This window comes from Barbatula barbatula, assembly GCF_947034865.1.
Source record: "Barbatula barbatula genome assembly, chromosome: 5".
Classification (NCBI taxonomy): domain Eukaryota; kingdom Metazoa; phylum Chordata; class Actinopteri; order Cypriniformes; family Nemacheilidae; genus Barbatula; species Barbatula barbatula.
The window spans coordinates 17,413,468-17,430,384 of NC_136769.1; the positions used below are offsets into that span (position 1 = coordinate 17,413,468).

At 38.4% G+C, this 16,917-nt stretch overlaps 1 protein-coding gene across 1 annotated transcript in view; it reads right to left on the reverse strand.

Moving 5' to 3' along the window:
• Positions 1–5,658: 5,658 nt before the first annotated feature.
• Positions 5,659–16,917, reverse strand: part of hs3st4 (heparan sulfate (glucosamine) 3-O-sulfotransferase 4) — a 76,870-nt gene continuing 65,611 nt past the window's right edge. The window contains exon 2 of the mRNA XM_079457247.1: positions 5,659–6,526. Within this exon, the coding sequence (XP_079313373.1) occupies positions 5,872–6,526 (655 nt within the window). The 3' untranslated portion in view covers positions 5,659–5,871. The remainder of the gene's footprint in view (positions 6,527–16,917) is intronic.

Below are 16,917 nucleotides of genomic sequence, written 5' to 3' on the forward strand. Positions count from 1 at the left end.
GGGTATATCCAAGGATTATTTCTTTGAAAATAGGCTTTGCCTACCTAAAGGGGTTGAGCAGAAGAAACAGTTCAACTCAAAGGCTAAAATTAAGGTTGTAACGTGGGTTTTCTTAAGCAGGTACGGAGAAATTTTTGTGGAATTGTGGTGTTTGTTCTGTTGAACACAAAAAAAGATATGTTGAAGAATGTAGGAAAGCTAACAGTTCTGGGACACTTCTGACTACCATTGTCTTATTTCCTACTATTGTATTAATGTTGGCCAAGAACTGTTTGCATTAATCCAAATATCTTTCTCCGTGTTCATCAGATCAAAGAAATGTATACAGATTTGGATCAACTCATGGGTGAGTAAATTATCACAGATTTTTTATTTTGGGGTGAAATGTCTCTTTAAGTCACAGAGTAAGCTAAGACCATTTAATATGCGTCATTTTATTATTTAAATGAAGCTTTCGTATTCATAGTTTGGTTCATACATGTGAAAAAATATTTTGTCTGAAACGTAAGCCGAATGATTCATGCTACAAGATGTTTACCTGCTATGATTCACTTACCAGCATGAAGACAGAAATACAGTCCAAGATTTGTGAAACCACAATATTTACAGTAACTTTTTCACACATGGATCTCTGACTCAAGCATGCTGAAATTCTCCCTCATATGTCTGACTCTGTCAGAGAATGATTTAAATGCAAAACCTCAGGTTAAGCTCTGGAATAACAGTGTCAAAAGGTAGGATTTGTGTTATCCCCCATTTACGTGTGATTTCAGAGGACACTAAGAAGAATGTCGGAGTGCGAGAATGAGAGACTGAAACGTAATCGAAATATAATTCCTTTCAAGTTTTGTCAGTTTTTTTCCTGGATTCTCAAAGGTTCTGGTTTCTGTTCTCACTGCAGTTCTGAGCCCTCAGAGCTCTTGTTTCTCTCTCTTTACTCTCTGAGTCAGCAAAACCAGAACACAACAGCAGCTTCAAACACACACATACACACAGGAGGCTGAGATCTCACTGGCTCTCGTTCCACTTTTATTTTGTCTGTTTGAAAAAGAATTCTAGCTGCATATGTACATTATACACTTCTGATATTTACATCATAGCAGTGCCGTTTTTTCTAGATCAGATTTTCTTATCCGTGTGCAAATACATAGAATATTCACGAAGCTGTACATTCCAAAATATCCGCAAGAACCCGCTGCAGCGTCTTGAATATTCTCATTCACAGATCTTGTTTTTTTGTCGTCACAGTGTGTTGATTGTAGTCTCGTTGGATAATTATCCTTATAAAACTAAAGCAGAGGTTTACACTGCGTCTCAACCAGACCATGCATGATGCTACGAGATTATAGCGATGATGTAAAAAATGAAAAAAAAATCATCATTTACTCACCCTCATGTAATTTCAAACCTGCGCGATATTCTTTCTTTCGCAGAACACAAAAGAAGATATTTTGAAGAATGTTGTTGGTCTGACTTGCATTCGTTTTTTGTCCCCAAAAAAATTTAAATGGTGGCCAATGATATTCGATTACCGACATTCTTCAAAATATCTTCTTTTGTGTTCTGCGTAAGAAAGAAAGTCTTTGGAATGACAAGAGGGTGAGTAACTGATGACCGAATTAATATTTTTAGGTGAACTATCACTTTAAGTATATGTGGGGCTACCCTGCCCTTGACAAAACAATGGACAAGCATGTATCAGGTCTTTCATTCACCTTGTATTGTTGCATCTTGTCTGGTTAGGACGCTGTGTTATTAAAACAATAATTTAGCGCTATTAATGTTATGCTTAGTTTGTGCAAATGGTCAAATTAAAAAAGCCACACAAGGGGAAAAAGAAATCAATCAGCAGTTCCAGTTCCCACCTGTTTCACCTCCATAGATTCATCGGCGAAAAATGATGGTGTGTCGCATAGAACAGAGAAAGTTGAAATCAGAGAGCTTTACAGCGGTGCACCGGGGGGATTGCGACACAGCTGACGCTCAAAGCAGAAAGGGTGACCTGGGACCTTGTGGTTCAGGCTCTAGTGTTCAGTCAGGGGGATATAAAAGGGCAGCATAGCGATTACTCTGATTGAACCAATTGCACTGTGTAACTATCTCTCAGGTCTGCCATTCCCTCAGGCAAAAAACACACCAGCTCAGCACTGTGTACATACAACAAGCGCCGTGTGGCCGGAGAGGTGTGCATTGGGAGGGTGGGGGGATTGGTGGGGGATACACAACAGCATCCGTGGCTGTACGGGATGTGTAAAAAGAGCGTTTATTGATTTATTGACTGCATTGATTGTCAAAGTTATTAAATAGTTCAGAGACATGGCAGAGAAGCACAACAGACTCAGTGGAGAGGTATTCAAAGCCCTCTTGTTGTTTGAAAAGCATGTGAATGTATATGCTATGTAGAAAGAATATTGAGCTGGCTTGGGTTGTGTATCGTTTAGAGCCAGCTCATTTCCAGTTTAATTCCTGAATTTGAATTGAGGTAGGAAACAGAATGATCATTCAAACGTAAGAAAGAAGAAATGAAATGTAATGCAATGCAGAGAAATTCATATAACTGCTGTATGCGTATTGTTTAATGAGTCATGTCACGTCCAGTATGAATTCATCGATAAACATGTTATTATACACACAACATGGTTATTTTTTAGAAACAATTATGTTTAAATACTCCATTATATTTTATTTCATTTATATATAACCAGTTTAATATCTCAACTTTTATTGTGTGCAATATGGTTAGAAAATCTGAATTTTTTTAGAACTTACATCTAATGCTGTGTTCGCAGCAAACGCGAAGCATCGCATTCCTCGCTCTTTATTACTTGTGGTATAAGTTCATTATATTCGCGCGTGGGACGTGAAAAACATTTGTGGGTGTCAATGAGCTCTTCATTTGAAGATGAAATCTTTCAACTTGCAGGGAGGACGCGATTGACACCCAATGCTGTCGTTTACATGAGTTTGTGTCTATCCGTGTCTTTGCGTTTACTTTTTATGTAATTTACTTTTTGCAAATAGTTCAATTTGTGTTTGGTGTGAACACAGCCTACTGAAAGTCTTTCAACTAGAGTCAAACATGAAACAGGCTTAAAATGTATTGTTTAATAAACTCTTTATCCATTTCAATTAAAATGTCAACTTTCTTATCAAATAAGATAATTCAGATAGTAATAGTAAGATAATAAATTAAGATAATTTTGTAAAGTGCACAATTTGATATTATTTATAATCTCCACATGTGTATGTGTCCATATTTATTAAAGAACATTTGTTAAAAAAGAATTATGTTTAATCAAGATTTCTTATTTTCTCTTTAGAGAATACATTTTAAAGGAAATTGCAATGAGACCCTTCTTGTCTTATTTTATGGAGGCTTTGTGAAGGTTTACTTCAAATGTCATAGCACAAACGTAATTACTGTTTCCTTAAAATGATACAACGTATTGTTGTTGTTTTTTCACGGCTTGCAGTTCATGTAATGCTCTATTCAGCTGAGACTTGGAGTTATACAGTATAGTTTAAATTAGCAGATAACATAACACAGTTAAATTAACTCTCTTAACTTCCCAAATAAACAAGCGTGCCTTGTTATCTTACGAGCAGTTTAAGGTATGAAAATGTCGTGCAGTAGTGCTTTCGATAACATTTCACTGTATACCAACACCCTCTGAGATTTATGAATGGTTGGGATTTATGAAATTGCCAGATTTACACAGTATAACATTTGGCTTTCCGAATTACGTGATATGCAACAGATGCGGCTTTTTGGTAAAGAAAAAAGATCTAGCAACAAAATCAGTAACGCAGTAATGTCAACCGACCAGTCATTTTCACAAAGCAGCTCTTGAAAGTAATGTGTCCGTCAACTAAGTTGCAGGTCGGAAAACCTCCTGTTCTTTATGATTTTCACAGGCACCTCTTTAATGTCCCATTTGTGTGCAATGACGGAGGACTTTGTTATAGCAGATGTTTGGTAACTCCCTGCTGATCATTCCACCAGTATTGCTGCTAGACTCATTATCATGTTTCTCTATCACTACTGAAGCAGCTGCATTTGAAAACAATGTGGCGACTTTAACTCAGGAATCAAACATATGTGCAGTGTTTTGGAGACGAAGGCTTGGGTGTGATAATGACAGTTTTTGTTGGTGTGATCAACTCACATAAATTATGGGATTAATCTCGAGCAGAAAAAGCTGTTGATGACAAAAACATGGTTCACAAAGTGATTAATGATTCACAATGTTCCACAGTATCAAAACGTCTAAGAATACTAAAGCCTTTGATATTAAAGAACGTGATTTCTGCTTAAATACTCTCCTACGGTATCATTTCCAGTTTTACCAAGATATAATTTGAAACAAAACATGGTACTGAATCGTTACAAGTGTTGGGAAGCTGAACTGTATCGTAACGATAGCATGATAACTACATTTGAACATAATTTATATAAATTAAATGTGTCTTTTTTTATGTTGCACAGCAAGAAATAACTGTTTAAATAGAAATGTAGCTTAAAAATCCTATGAAATGCCTTGCTAGCTTGATCCCTTCGAAAGCAAAAGTTGGGCAGGGCGCTTTCTATGTGACAGTCCTGAATATTGATGTATAATTTACTAGTCCTTATAACTTAAGGTGATGTGAAGGTACACTGTTGTTCCTAGCAAAACAAAATATACCTTTAAAAATACACAACAGGTCTTTAGGGCACGGTTATGTAAGTTTACATAGTAAAAAACTGTATGCTACACTTGTGATGTCAATGGGGCTTTAAAGGAACAGTTCGCCCAAAAATGGAAATTCTGTCATGAATTACTCAACCAAGTTCCAAATCTGTATACATTTCTTTGTTAGTTGAACACAATGAAAGATATTAAGATGAATGTTAGCAGGGCCTAACCATTGACTACTATAGTAGAATATATATTGTATAACTTTTGTTCTGTTGAACACAAAAGAAGATATTTTGAAGAATTTAGATTCTGGGGAACCTTTCACAACCATTTAGATTTTTTCCTACTATGGAAGTCAAGGGTGCCCCAGAACTCTAAGTAATTTCTTTGTGTTCAAAAGAACATAGAAATGTACGCAGGTTCGGAACAAGTTGAGGATGAGTAAATGAAGACAGATTTTTTATTTTTGCTGAATTGTCCTTTTAACGGTTACAGCCTAAATTTTAGCTTGAAACATTAGAATCAACAGTTTCTCTTTCCCAACACTGATGATATTCACACTTCATAGTACATTAAAGAATACCACGGCATTACGTGATACGATGTCCAAAAATAAATGGAACTTAAACCCGGCTGAAGAAAAAAAGCATACAGTGCATGGAATAAAATTTCCTTTAGGTCATTTAAAATATATGATTTTGTCGCCATTAACTAAAGCTGTGCACATAAACCTGGGAAAGCTGAAACAACTGTATCAATAACTACTTGATAGAAGTTGTTTAGAAACTTCAGAGATGGCCTTGGTTATCTGAATCAATTGCACAGCACTCACTGCTGGTGTGCGAAAAAAGAGAGTAAAGATAAAGAAACGAAACCCTCAGGGTGACGGTGGGTAAGGACACTTAACTCGTCGCATGCATCATCTCAGAAGACATGATTGGTATGGCAACTCTTTCCGAAACAAAAACAATAAAATCCTCTTCTCTTCACAAATATAAATATATTTTATGATATTATGTACAATAAGGTTTGCCATCATAAACACCATTGGTATCGGGGGTTGACAGAGCAGATTATTACTCTTGCTATGGGTACACACACTTTTTGCAAAGACAGCCATGACTGATTGACGTGTTGAAGCATATTCTGAAGAAATGATTTCTGCTGCGAGAAGGCTGGTGGTGCGGGGAGTCTTTTAGTCCCGAGAGCCGGGCAAGGCGCCGTCCTCCTCCAGTTCCCATTGAAAGTTTTGCCCTGTCATTTGGTAAAACATCATATTAAAGGGCTTGTAGAATTTGTGCAGTCTGCGGATGACGTCCGGGTCTATTTTGGGGTGAGTTCTGCCCTTGGATTTTCCCAGACACCGCGGGGTGCTGCTGTCCTCCGGCTTCTTCAGGCAAGGGAATCCCTTGGTTTTATTAAAATAGAAATGTTTGTCGGTAACAATGCGCTTGAGTCCCAGGAAGTCCTGCACCTTTGCCATCTCGCCGGCTGGATCAACGATAAGCCTCTCGCCGCTGACGAAGTGCATCTGCGAGAGGGGAAAATACTGCATCCAGCTCTCTAGGTGAAGTGCGTAGATCCCTATTCTCAGCGCGCTCCACGACGCATCAATCAGCCCCAGCGTTCGATTCTTGAAGGCCAGGACTTCGAAAGTGGGAATCTCAGGCCTCTTGGACAGCGTCTGAGTATAGTCTGAAATGGCTCTGGTCACCGGATTGCGTACGACTATGATTAGCTTAATGTCCCTTGCCATCGTGTGGATTCGCTTTGGAGCGCTGTTTGTCACGAAGTAGCTGGGCGTCTTCTCCATCGTGATCTGTCCTTCCAGCGTGGAGGGCATGAGCTCTCTGCAAAGCAAGCGAGAGAAGCAAATTAGCTCGATTTAGTTATCACGGCACACCTTCTTCATTAACAAAAGGAACACGATAAGTGGGAAATCAAAACAACTATTTAGAGCTAACGAATTTGAAAAAACGCACATGAAAATATCGGTTATCATCGCTAGTAATGTTGCAGTAAGGAGCGTACAGCTTATTACACCCGCGTAGCAACATATAAAAGATAAAAGAGCGAAGATGAAACGATGGTTTACAAGCATGCTCATTGCTTAATTGACTCCATCTGTATTACTCCTGGCGCTATTTCCGTATTTTAATAATGAGTTCACTGCATATCATTAATACAGCTGGGCCTGAGGTATTGTGGTGTCACACATTTATGTTCCTTCACACATCTACAGTCTCTCTGGCAGGGACACATAGCCTGACCCGCTCATTCTTCTAATTAAATGTCCTATCTGGAGACCAAGTATATTCATTATGACATATCTATCATGACGAATGTTCGTGCTTTGAGCGATTTCTCTGAAGATAACAGGCAACGTTTGTCACCACATTAACTTTTTATGCACAAGATCAAACTGGTAGAAGAAACATTGTTAGGAAAGAGTCATTCTTATTTTTTTTGAGGAATTTAACTAAATGTCTTTCACTTTGAGATTATATTTCATGTGATTCATGCCTCGGGAGGGCAAAACAAATGAATATTTAGCATGTTGTCTGCTGCTCCATGATCTATTCATTTGATCTATTCAGTATGGTCCCTCATTAAACCTCACAAGAAGAATTTGACCTAAATGCATGACTAAATAATTGATTTGCCTTTAGTTCTGTGTAATTGACACAGAATATGAATCCTTTCGGTACGTTCCCAGAATGCACAAATCCATCACAGATGTCAAATTCAATGTAACGTTCCTTCAAACTAGCCAAAATGTCCATATACTGTATTACATTTCACTGAAAAAAATGAATATTTATTATTTTACATTTTAAAGCTGTTAATGCTTGTGACCTGTAGTATTACCTTTCTCTTTTGCAGCTGGTCTCAACACACCAAATCCAAATATATACTTTTGTTTAGCAATTTGGGTTAAATGTAATATTTAACGGCTTTATGGCTCTAGGGGACAATGTTTAAAGAGCAGGCTTTTAACTTCAGCAGAACCCTGTCAAAATGTTTCCACACTCGTTTACTGTAACGTGTCATTCTCTCACATGTTTGCTTTCTCTTTTTTGACCTTTTCCACTATTAGCTGAGCACTCACACACACGACGGAAACAATCACACCACTTGCATTCAACTAGCCTCAAACTATACAACAGCACAATGAATAATGTGTATCACACTTTTTAACCACCTGCTATTCCTTATTATCACCATAAACACACTTGGTGTAAGAGCTCAGGTTCTCAAAGCTAACCTGGCTAGCATCAAATTATCTCACATATTCACATGTGAGACCCTGAGGATTCTTTCTCTGTCAGACCTTCGTGCTGATCTGGATTCACTGCAATGACATTAGTTCTGTAAAGCAGTACTGAGAATATAGTCCCACAGCAGTTTTCTGCAATAAGGAGGTTTCAGAATTCATGTAAACAAATTCAGAAGTTCATCTGCACTTTTATGTTCATCTCATCCCCGCAATAAACGGTTTATCCATATCCTATATCCTTTGTTCTTGCTGCTATATCTAATGGAAATAAAATATTTGCTCATAACATACTTTGAATATATGCTGTAGTCCACCTGAAACAACTTTGAAGCAGGCATTGTAAATCCCCAAAAAAGAACAACATATTTTTAATTCAATGTTGTGGCTTTTTATTTGATCTTCAGCACACTAGGGGATGAATTGGGAAGCCTGTTTGACAAGCAATTCCACTATTGCAACTTTTTAGCGTCAGAGACACTTCGCTTTAAAGGGATAGTTCACCCAAAAGAAGAAAATTCGGTCATCAATTACTCACCATTGAGTTTTCAAATCTTTATACATTTCTTTGTTGTGATGAACACAAATCCCAAAAAGTGCCCCAGAACTGTTTGCTTTCCTACATTCTTACGAATATATCTCTCTGTGTTCATCAGAACAAAGAAATGTATAAAGTGTTGTAACAACTCGAGGGTGAGTGAATGATGACAGAACTGTTTCTTTGATATGGATGTACTATTGGAAAGTTTGTCAGAAATCACCCAACATCCTTTGCAACTTGAATAGCAGAACTAAATGAAATTGAACTCACATGACTCATCATGCTAAATGTAAATAACTATAACGCTAAAAGTTTTGCAAAGTAAATTACTATGCAATCTTCTAAACAAGCGAAGAAACTGCTGACTATTGAGACTTCGTCTGATGTGACAGCTGTCGCTGTCAAACAAAAATGGCGATGCACGAGACAATCAATCACCGCATGTTGGACACATTTTAAATGAGCACTTCCCGGGCTAGCTTCGAATTCTCCTTGTGGAACACATCAAATGGAGTACATATATCCTCCATGCCCCTCAGCACACACGTGCACGCACTCACTCACAAGTGCCTCTGTAATTTCATTTCGGTAACAGTATTGCACTTCTGATGGGTAATTTCCCAATGGATTATGCTTTCCTCAACACGCTGTAGAGCCGTGGCCTCTTCTAGACCAGTAATGGGATATAAAACACATCTGTAGATAGCACGGTGACTAGAAAGAGTATTAGTTTTCATTACATTCCATCAATGTTCTCCACTTCCTCAGTGCGGTAATTAATGGCTAAAGATTTTCCTCTCTCAAGGTCTTCGAGAGCCGGCTATATAAAGGGTTCCGAGCGCAGGTTTGTTTGCTCACGAGTTGAATTAAATAAATAAATGAATTTGAAAAAATAAACATGCTGAGAAGGGAACCAAACCTGAAACGTCCCATAATGAATCACCTTGGATTCACCTATGTAAATCAAATCCAAAGTAGAGGCGCAGTGAGCGGTTGGGCCTAGATGTTTAATAATAACATGTCATGCTTCTCGGGCCGAAACGTTCAGTCAACACGACAGATGACTGATGCTCAAGGTAACCTTCTTCATTTAAGACAAGCACACAACCGGCCATTGTCCTCATCAAGCTCCATGCAACTCATTATATGTGTAATTGCGAAAATATGGAGATTACGGAGGCGCAATACCTTCATTTGTGATTGAGGTCGAACTCATTTCGATTGCGAGCGAATCAGTCATGGTTGGTGTACATTTAAAATGTCAGAGGGAGAAAGAGGTGCAAAGGATAGAAGAATGCTGATAAACAAGCTAATTTTCCTACGCGGCGCCGACGACTCGCCTGGCCTCGCGCTCAGCCGGAACGGCGATACACAGAAACGAATGGTTAACAATTGTTTATGCCTGCATGAGGAGTACATCATGACATGGGTCATTCAGGTAGGCTGGTAAATACAGCGTGCGGGGCTAAAAAGGCATCCTTCACCATCTGCTGTTTACCTGCTCGCGCAAATCGCATAATATACCAGAGCTATTTGTCTATGGACCTTGTCGTGCTTGCATAACGCTTGGAGAAACATGGTAAGTAAGAGTCGGCCTAAACAAGATACATTTCCCAGGATCCCCATGGACCATGGATACTTTTTGTTCTATGTTAATACGCACAGATTAAAAAACATAAAAGGAACCAGAAGGCTACGTTGCGCAACTTGACAAGGTTTTTACATTCAACTGACATGCTGAGAACTGGCAGGTGGGCACAGTTAAGTAAAGGGAATAGCAGCCTAATGAATATCATTTTGGGGGAACGTTGCTTTCAAAGTGCAAAAATATATCGTCTCTTTGTGCTTTGAAGTTAAAAGCATTCTAATTGCCACTTACTGGGAAATAAAAGATGGGAGACGGATAATGTATGAAGAAGAGGTATTATTTGACACAAGTATTACTATGGTTTATCTCTAAATGCATCTTCTAAGCCACTCTTTGGCAGTAAGGCACTCATGAGAAATCTTGTAAACACTTGGTGAACTGTTCAGTCATTAAATGGGTCCAATGCTCTTTCAGTCCTAAACAACATCGATCACACAGATATTTCATTCTTGCGTATGGAATGTTTTTAACACTTAACACCCATACTCTACATTTTTTTACATCTTACAGTTCGTATTTAATCTTAGTCTTTTATTATATCTATTTCATTCACATTCTCTAGTGCTTGACCAAAACAGGCCTATATTATTAAACAGCAGTTCAATTCAATTCAATTCAATTTTATTTATATAGCGCTTTTCACAATGTGCATTGTTCCAAAGCAGCTTTACAGGGGAAAATAGGAAAAAAACACAAAAGAGGTAAACAAATTGCATGGTGTTAATATAACAAGTTAAATTATTCTAATAAATAATATCTAATGTCAGTAGTCTCCTGGTCGTTTATTTAGCATATTTGCAGTAGGGTTGATCTGGACCTGGTTAGAACTCTGGCAGCTGCGTTCTGAACTAACTGTAGTTTGTTTATTGATGATGCAAGACAACCACTAAGTAGTGCATTACAGTAGTCAAGTCTTGAGGTCATAAATGCATGAATAAGCTTCTCTGCGTCAGCAACACATCGAATATTTCGTAATTAGGCACAAATGTTTTTGTGACATTTGAGATGTGATTTCAAAATGACAGGTTGCTGTCTAATATAACGCCTAAATCTTTAACTGGATTTGTTGGAGTAACAGTACATCCTTCTACTTGCAGGTTATAATATATCGAAATATTGGGTTTACGTGTCTTTGATCCGATAAGTAATATTTCTGTTTTATTAGAATTTAAAAGAAGGAAATTACAGGTCATCCAATGTTTTATATCATCGATGCACTCTGCCAGTTTGGATAGTTCATGCTTCTACTGCATGTATGTAAAGAAAATCTCAAAGAAGGATTATAGACCAATATACTTTATAATATATAATGCAAATATTGTAACAATGACATCACATGCATGTTCTCTATTTAATTTGGAAAAAAGTTGGTGGTTGTTGTCTCACAGTGAGATAACACTACATTCTGTGTCACTTTCATGAATATAAATGCCTGCGCACAAGAGTATGGTATATAGAAAATAATGGTTCTTTAAACTAACTTAAAAAATACTTTCATTGGTTACATTAATTTGATAATTTTTTTCTCAAATTATGGTTTAACCATTTAATCTGTACTTAATATTAATAAAAAAATTTGTGTTTATAAATAAATAATGTTTCATTGCTAACATTTTGCTATTTAACACATTATGTGTCATTTTGTCAAGAGGGACAAAACTAGCTGTGTTCAAACAAACACAAAATATAATCTACCTAGCTAGACACATCTCATGATTTGTGTCTCATGTGTCTCATTAAGTGTTGACACAAACTTAAGTGATCCTTTAATTTCAGAATAACATAATAGGAGCCTTTTTACTATTAGATCCAAGTAGAGTTTTAGCTTTTGAACACATATCTAAATAAAGAAAACAAAAATGTTGTTACAGCCAAATGAATAACTTTATCAATCTCAAGGTTCTTTGCTTAAAAAAATCATCAAAGTTACAAACGATTTACTTCATTCAAAAACATGTTAAACAGAAGCAATAATTTTTTTCCGATCAAAGTTATTCCTAGATTGCCTGTTACATCTTGTTTATAAAAACTACTTCTGTAAGCACTCGTGTGTTATTTTGTAAACTGAATAAAAACATCCAAACAATACAGTTAATTATGTTTTATAAATCGCAGCAGTTTGTGGGCATGAAAGCTAGTGAACACCTGTTAAGTTTATTTATAGGGGAAATTACACACTTTCACCTTACAAATGAAAAAATGACACAAACACACTCCTCATCTAGACGTCTAGAAATATTTTTAGGATAAGGCAGTAGCAAACCACATCGCACAACAAATCTCCATGTACCTGAGTTGCATCAAAGGAAGAAAATGGATGTGAAAAAAATTCAAAGAAAAAAAATGAATGTGAAAAAGAGGCATGGCAGACTTTCAAGCGGCAGTCAATAAGAACAGAACAGAACAGCACAGAACTGTTCCTGAAAAACAAGCCAATGAACAACATGATGAAGTGCTTTAAACTAGAGTTAAGAATCAGCAGGGACCTGGCAGTACCACATTATATCGATATCTGGGTCACAAAACAGCAATATTGTGATTAATTACGTTTAGCGTGCAATAATTCAAGGCTGTGATGTACAGCAATTGCTCGCTGTAACAAAGGTGGAAACTGTGTGTCTCGTCTTCAGGGGTGAATAGAAAGAGTCTTGAGAGCATGAAACGCATACCACAGTTCCCAAGACAGTTTTTCCCCTGCATCCGTTTGGCTTTCACCCGCCTGACTGATGCTGCGCTAAGAGGGCTGTTGAACGGTGTGTTTACAGGCCGGAGAAAGGTGAAGAGTAATTAAAACCACAACGCATCCTCCCCGCCGCTGAACGCCTCTCGCAGAACCGCTTAGGAGAGAACTGACAGCTGGTCTTGATCAAAAACCTTTTCTCTTCTCTCCACCCGCGATCCCCAGAAGGCCGCTCTACGTCCAACAGCGAAACAGCGTAGCGCGACGCTATCTGCCCCGCCAGACTGCTGCACTTAGATCTGAAGCTATGTTTATGAGCCTCTTGGACATGCTGAGCATGATGAAATGAAGCAGAGGAGATGCTTTATGGATCCTTGGAATATCACCATAAAGCTGATAATTGCTTCATGAAACCACCCTGTATATCACCTTGTAAATTAGCTTGTTTTCCCTTGCAACATCATTTTAACGAGAAATTGCAGAGGAAGGCGCCACACCTCCGAGCGTCAGGCACTATTTATGAATTCAATCCTGAGGGGAGTGGGGGAGAAGCGAATAACGCCTTTCCGTTTTATCACTCGCACGAACTGGGTGGCTCTAGGAACCTGACATTTATCGGAAAAATATGTATGCGGCTACTTTTACCCAACCTGCATTTGTTTGGGTTGCTTTCGACGGGGCGGCAAGAGCGCTTCAGGCTAGGCGCATACAATTTTCTCACAATGGCCCTCGAAATGCCGTGATTGGTGTGGAAATTACGACAAGTAGGCGCCACATTTGGTTCCGTGCTACGGAGTGCATTTGAGTATATGATCAGTCACTCTTCGGCTTTTCAATGTCATTTAATATTTTATTGAAAATGTATGGTCGTCTGAAAAAAGCGGGGTAGAAGTGACACCTGGGTACAACAAAGGACTATAATTTCTGTCCAGAAAATCTCGCCGATATGGTTCAGTTAAGCAGAACTGATTAATATGACAGATTGGATGTGATAGATTTTATTGCCAAAGAGAAACAGCGATGAGCACTCATCCAGGTTCAGGGAGAGAGTGCGGCGCTGCCCGTGAATGATAAAACCACAGCTTCCCTGCTCTCTATGACTGACAGGAGTTACAGACATCCATTAGTGCTGAGATAACCGCAAAGACCTAGACATTAAAACCAGAGCTGCCCATATGGCTCACATCCACGCTAACAGACTGACATCAGAGAAGAAATGTACCGTGAATCCGTCATGTAGTTCATTCCACATGTTCACAATAATGCATAATGATGTATGACATACACTCTGGGATCGAAATTTAGACCTAGAAAGTTTTAGGATTTTATCATTTTTGTGTGTCTCTGGACAACTATTTTTTGAAGTGTTCCTTGAGACCAGAATCAAGAGGTTCAAGACCCCCAGCCAGTACATCATGTGTTTGCTCTAGCAAAGATTTGGAAGAAAATGGAAACATTGTCATGTATAATCGTCCCTTAGTTTCAATTGACCGTGACCATTTCTCCATTGAGATATATTTGCCCTTATAGAAGCATACAATGCTTTTTGGAATATACATTTTGAGACAAAATGCATTATTGGGTTATGCACCATGCAGTAGGGCTAATATGATGACATACTGTAAGTTTACATTCCTCTTACATCATTTCACTCCCCTCTGTTGTTTCTTGTCATGCCTCCGACGGCAGGAATAAACATAACAGAGCCATGATGCAACATCAAAACCTGCTTGCGAAAAATCTCTCAAGGTCACAGGTTTAAGTCCAACTTACATCTAACGCCCTGCTCGCTTTCCCTCTTCTCTGCACCTAATCATGTCCTGTTTCTCTATATTCTATTATTTAATAAAAGGAAAAAAGCCCATAAATAAAAAAATATAGTAGCAGTCTGCCTCAACAAACAAAAAACACCTAAGTACACTGTCTTATGTTGTTGTTTGTCTGGTTCGCTGAAGTCCTGTGAAGCACAGCAGTACTTTTAAAGTGACCAGTCAGCATCCACTCCACCGAGTCTAATATTTGCTTCAGTCCGCAGCACAGGACCCCATTTGTCCACGGCACGCACTTATAATAGCTTTGTGCAAACCAGCATTTGGGACCAGCAATAGCTCCACACATTTCATCAATGACAGTTTACCGGTCTAACATCACGTAGCCTACTACAGAACATTTCTCTCTCAGATAGTCAAACATGATGTGTTTTCTCCACTTTCTAACTCGGGCTCACTAGATTACTACCCTTGAGAGGCTTTAGGCCCAGTGGAATCAAATATTCACGACGGGTGGCCGATTCACGGTTGCAGTCATTAATGGAATAGTATCAAATATTCCCTCACGTTGGGTGTCTTCTGCTCTTTGCGTGTTATTTTGGAACAAGAAAATGAAGTCATGGCGGTATTTAAATCAAAATGTCTCCTCCACGCTTGCTTTTTTGAACCAGTTTTGCAAAATCCTGTATATGTGTCTAAGACTCAATTTATTTCTCTATCCGTGAGAAAGGCTCAGGCCGTCGCAGTCTTCAGAGTATAGCACACAGCCGCCTTCGCAAGTATCATACAGCATTTTGAGTTGCGGAAAACCTGGAACATTTTTTATTCAAGAGCAGATTCAGCGAAGAAATTGATTTTTATTCACGTGGATCTATAATCCATATCTTAAACACTGAGGCAGACTTCATTTCCGAGGTGACTTGAACTGGAATGTGCTAGAAACAGCGTGTTCCCCTGCCTGTTCGTAGATTACTCTTATGTAGAGTCAAAAAGAATTACCCACAATGCATTTCACTTCCACAAACGTATCCATCACCGGTGTGCAACCGGCACATTTTTTCCGAGAATTCATTTTTTACAAGGAAGTGCACAATAACTGTCTAAGACAAATGGTACCGTTTGAAACTGTTAAAGTTCCTACGAAGCAGCTGTGAGAGACACTTTGCGCAAGAAATATCAACATAGCACCACTTGTCCAATTAAATCCAAAGAGCGTAAATGTTGCATAACTTAATGTATCCATTATATATAAACACATTTTACATTCTCTCTCATTTCCATAATGAACTCAACAGATTCATGAACAGGTCTCAATTTGCTTTCCATGCTTTCTAAAGGTATATTTTTCATGTATCACTTCAAGTTGTTCAAGTTCAAAGTACTTGGGTTTTTAAATTCAGATTTAGAGACCCCAAAAGGCCAAAGCACGTTTTCCTATGTTCATTGCAAAATGAAGTCATAATTCACTTGAAGACAGTTGTACTCTCTATCCGGATCACAGAAGTGAAGTGGAGTGTTAGTATAATCCTTACATGAAGCGATACAAAGGAGAACAGAACTAAGATGGAAAACTGTTCTCAGACTTCACTAATCCATCAAAGCACAGTGTACGTTCCCAGGCTCTAGTGCCAGTGCATTGACCTTTGATATGCTTTAAGGGCAAAAATATGAAAGTGTTGAGAATGCTTGGAGCTAATCTGCATGCTGTTGGCATTCAACTCTTAAATGTCACTGTTTCTTTATCTCCCGTGTAACGCAACTTCAAGACATCATCTCTGCTGTGTGGTTTTACCAAGACCATTGTGAGCACAAATCACAGAAGTATTTCCTTCTATTAACTTACAGCTTTTTACAGCAAAGAGTCCACCTTCCTTCATAGAAAAAAGCTTTGCACAACAGGGGGACATAAGCAGGAATATGATGAGCCAAGCAAGAAAAATGCATTCTAGTTTAATTCCTTACACGGATGCTACATATCTGAAGCAGAGCGGGTCTAGAAGAACGTTTCCTAATTAGAGAGCACATCGCCGGTGTAAACATCTTTGTTTTAAGACCAAAATAATGTGGGTCATCAAAAGGCAGGCTTGAAAAGCATTAGCTTTCATGGAGACATGATCGCACAGCGGTGTTTATTCGTGAACATCTGGCCTCGTGGAAAGAGCCTGATGACAACGCTCTAATCACGTACTACAGGACTAAGCTGCTCCATTAAAAGCTAAGCTTCACTGTTACTGGGATATTTGATCATCTGAATTGAGCTTTTTCTGGCGCCAAAAAAGCCGTGGAAAAAAATGGCATAAAAAACAGTGAACATGAAATATTCAGGTCG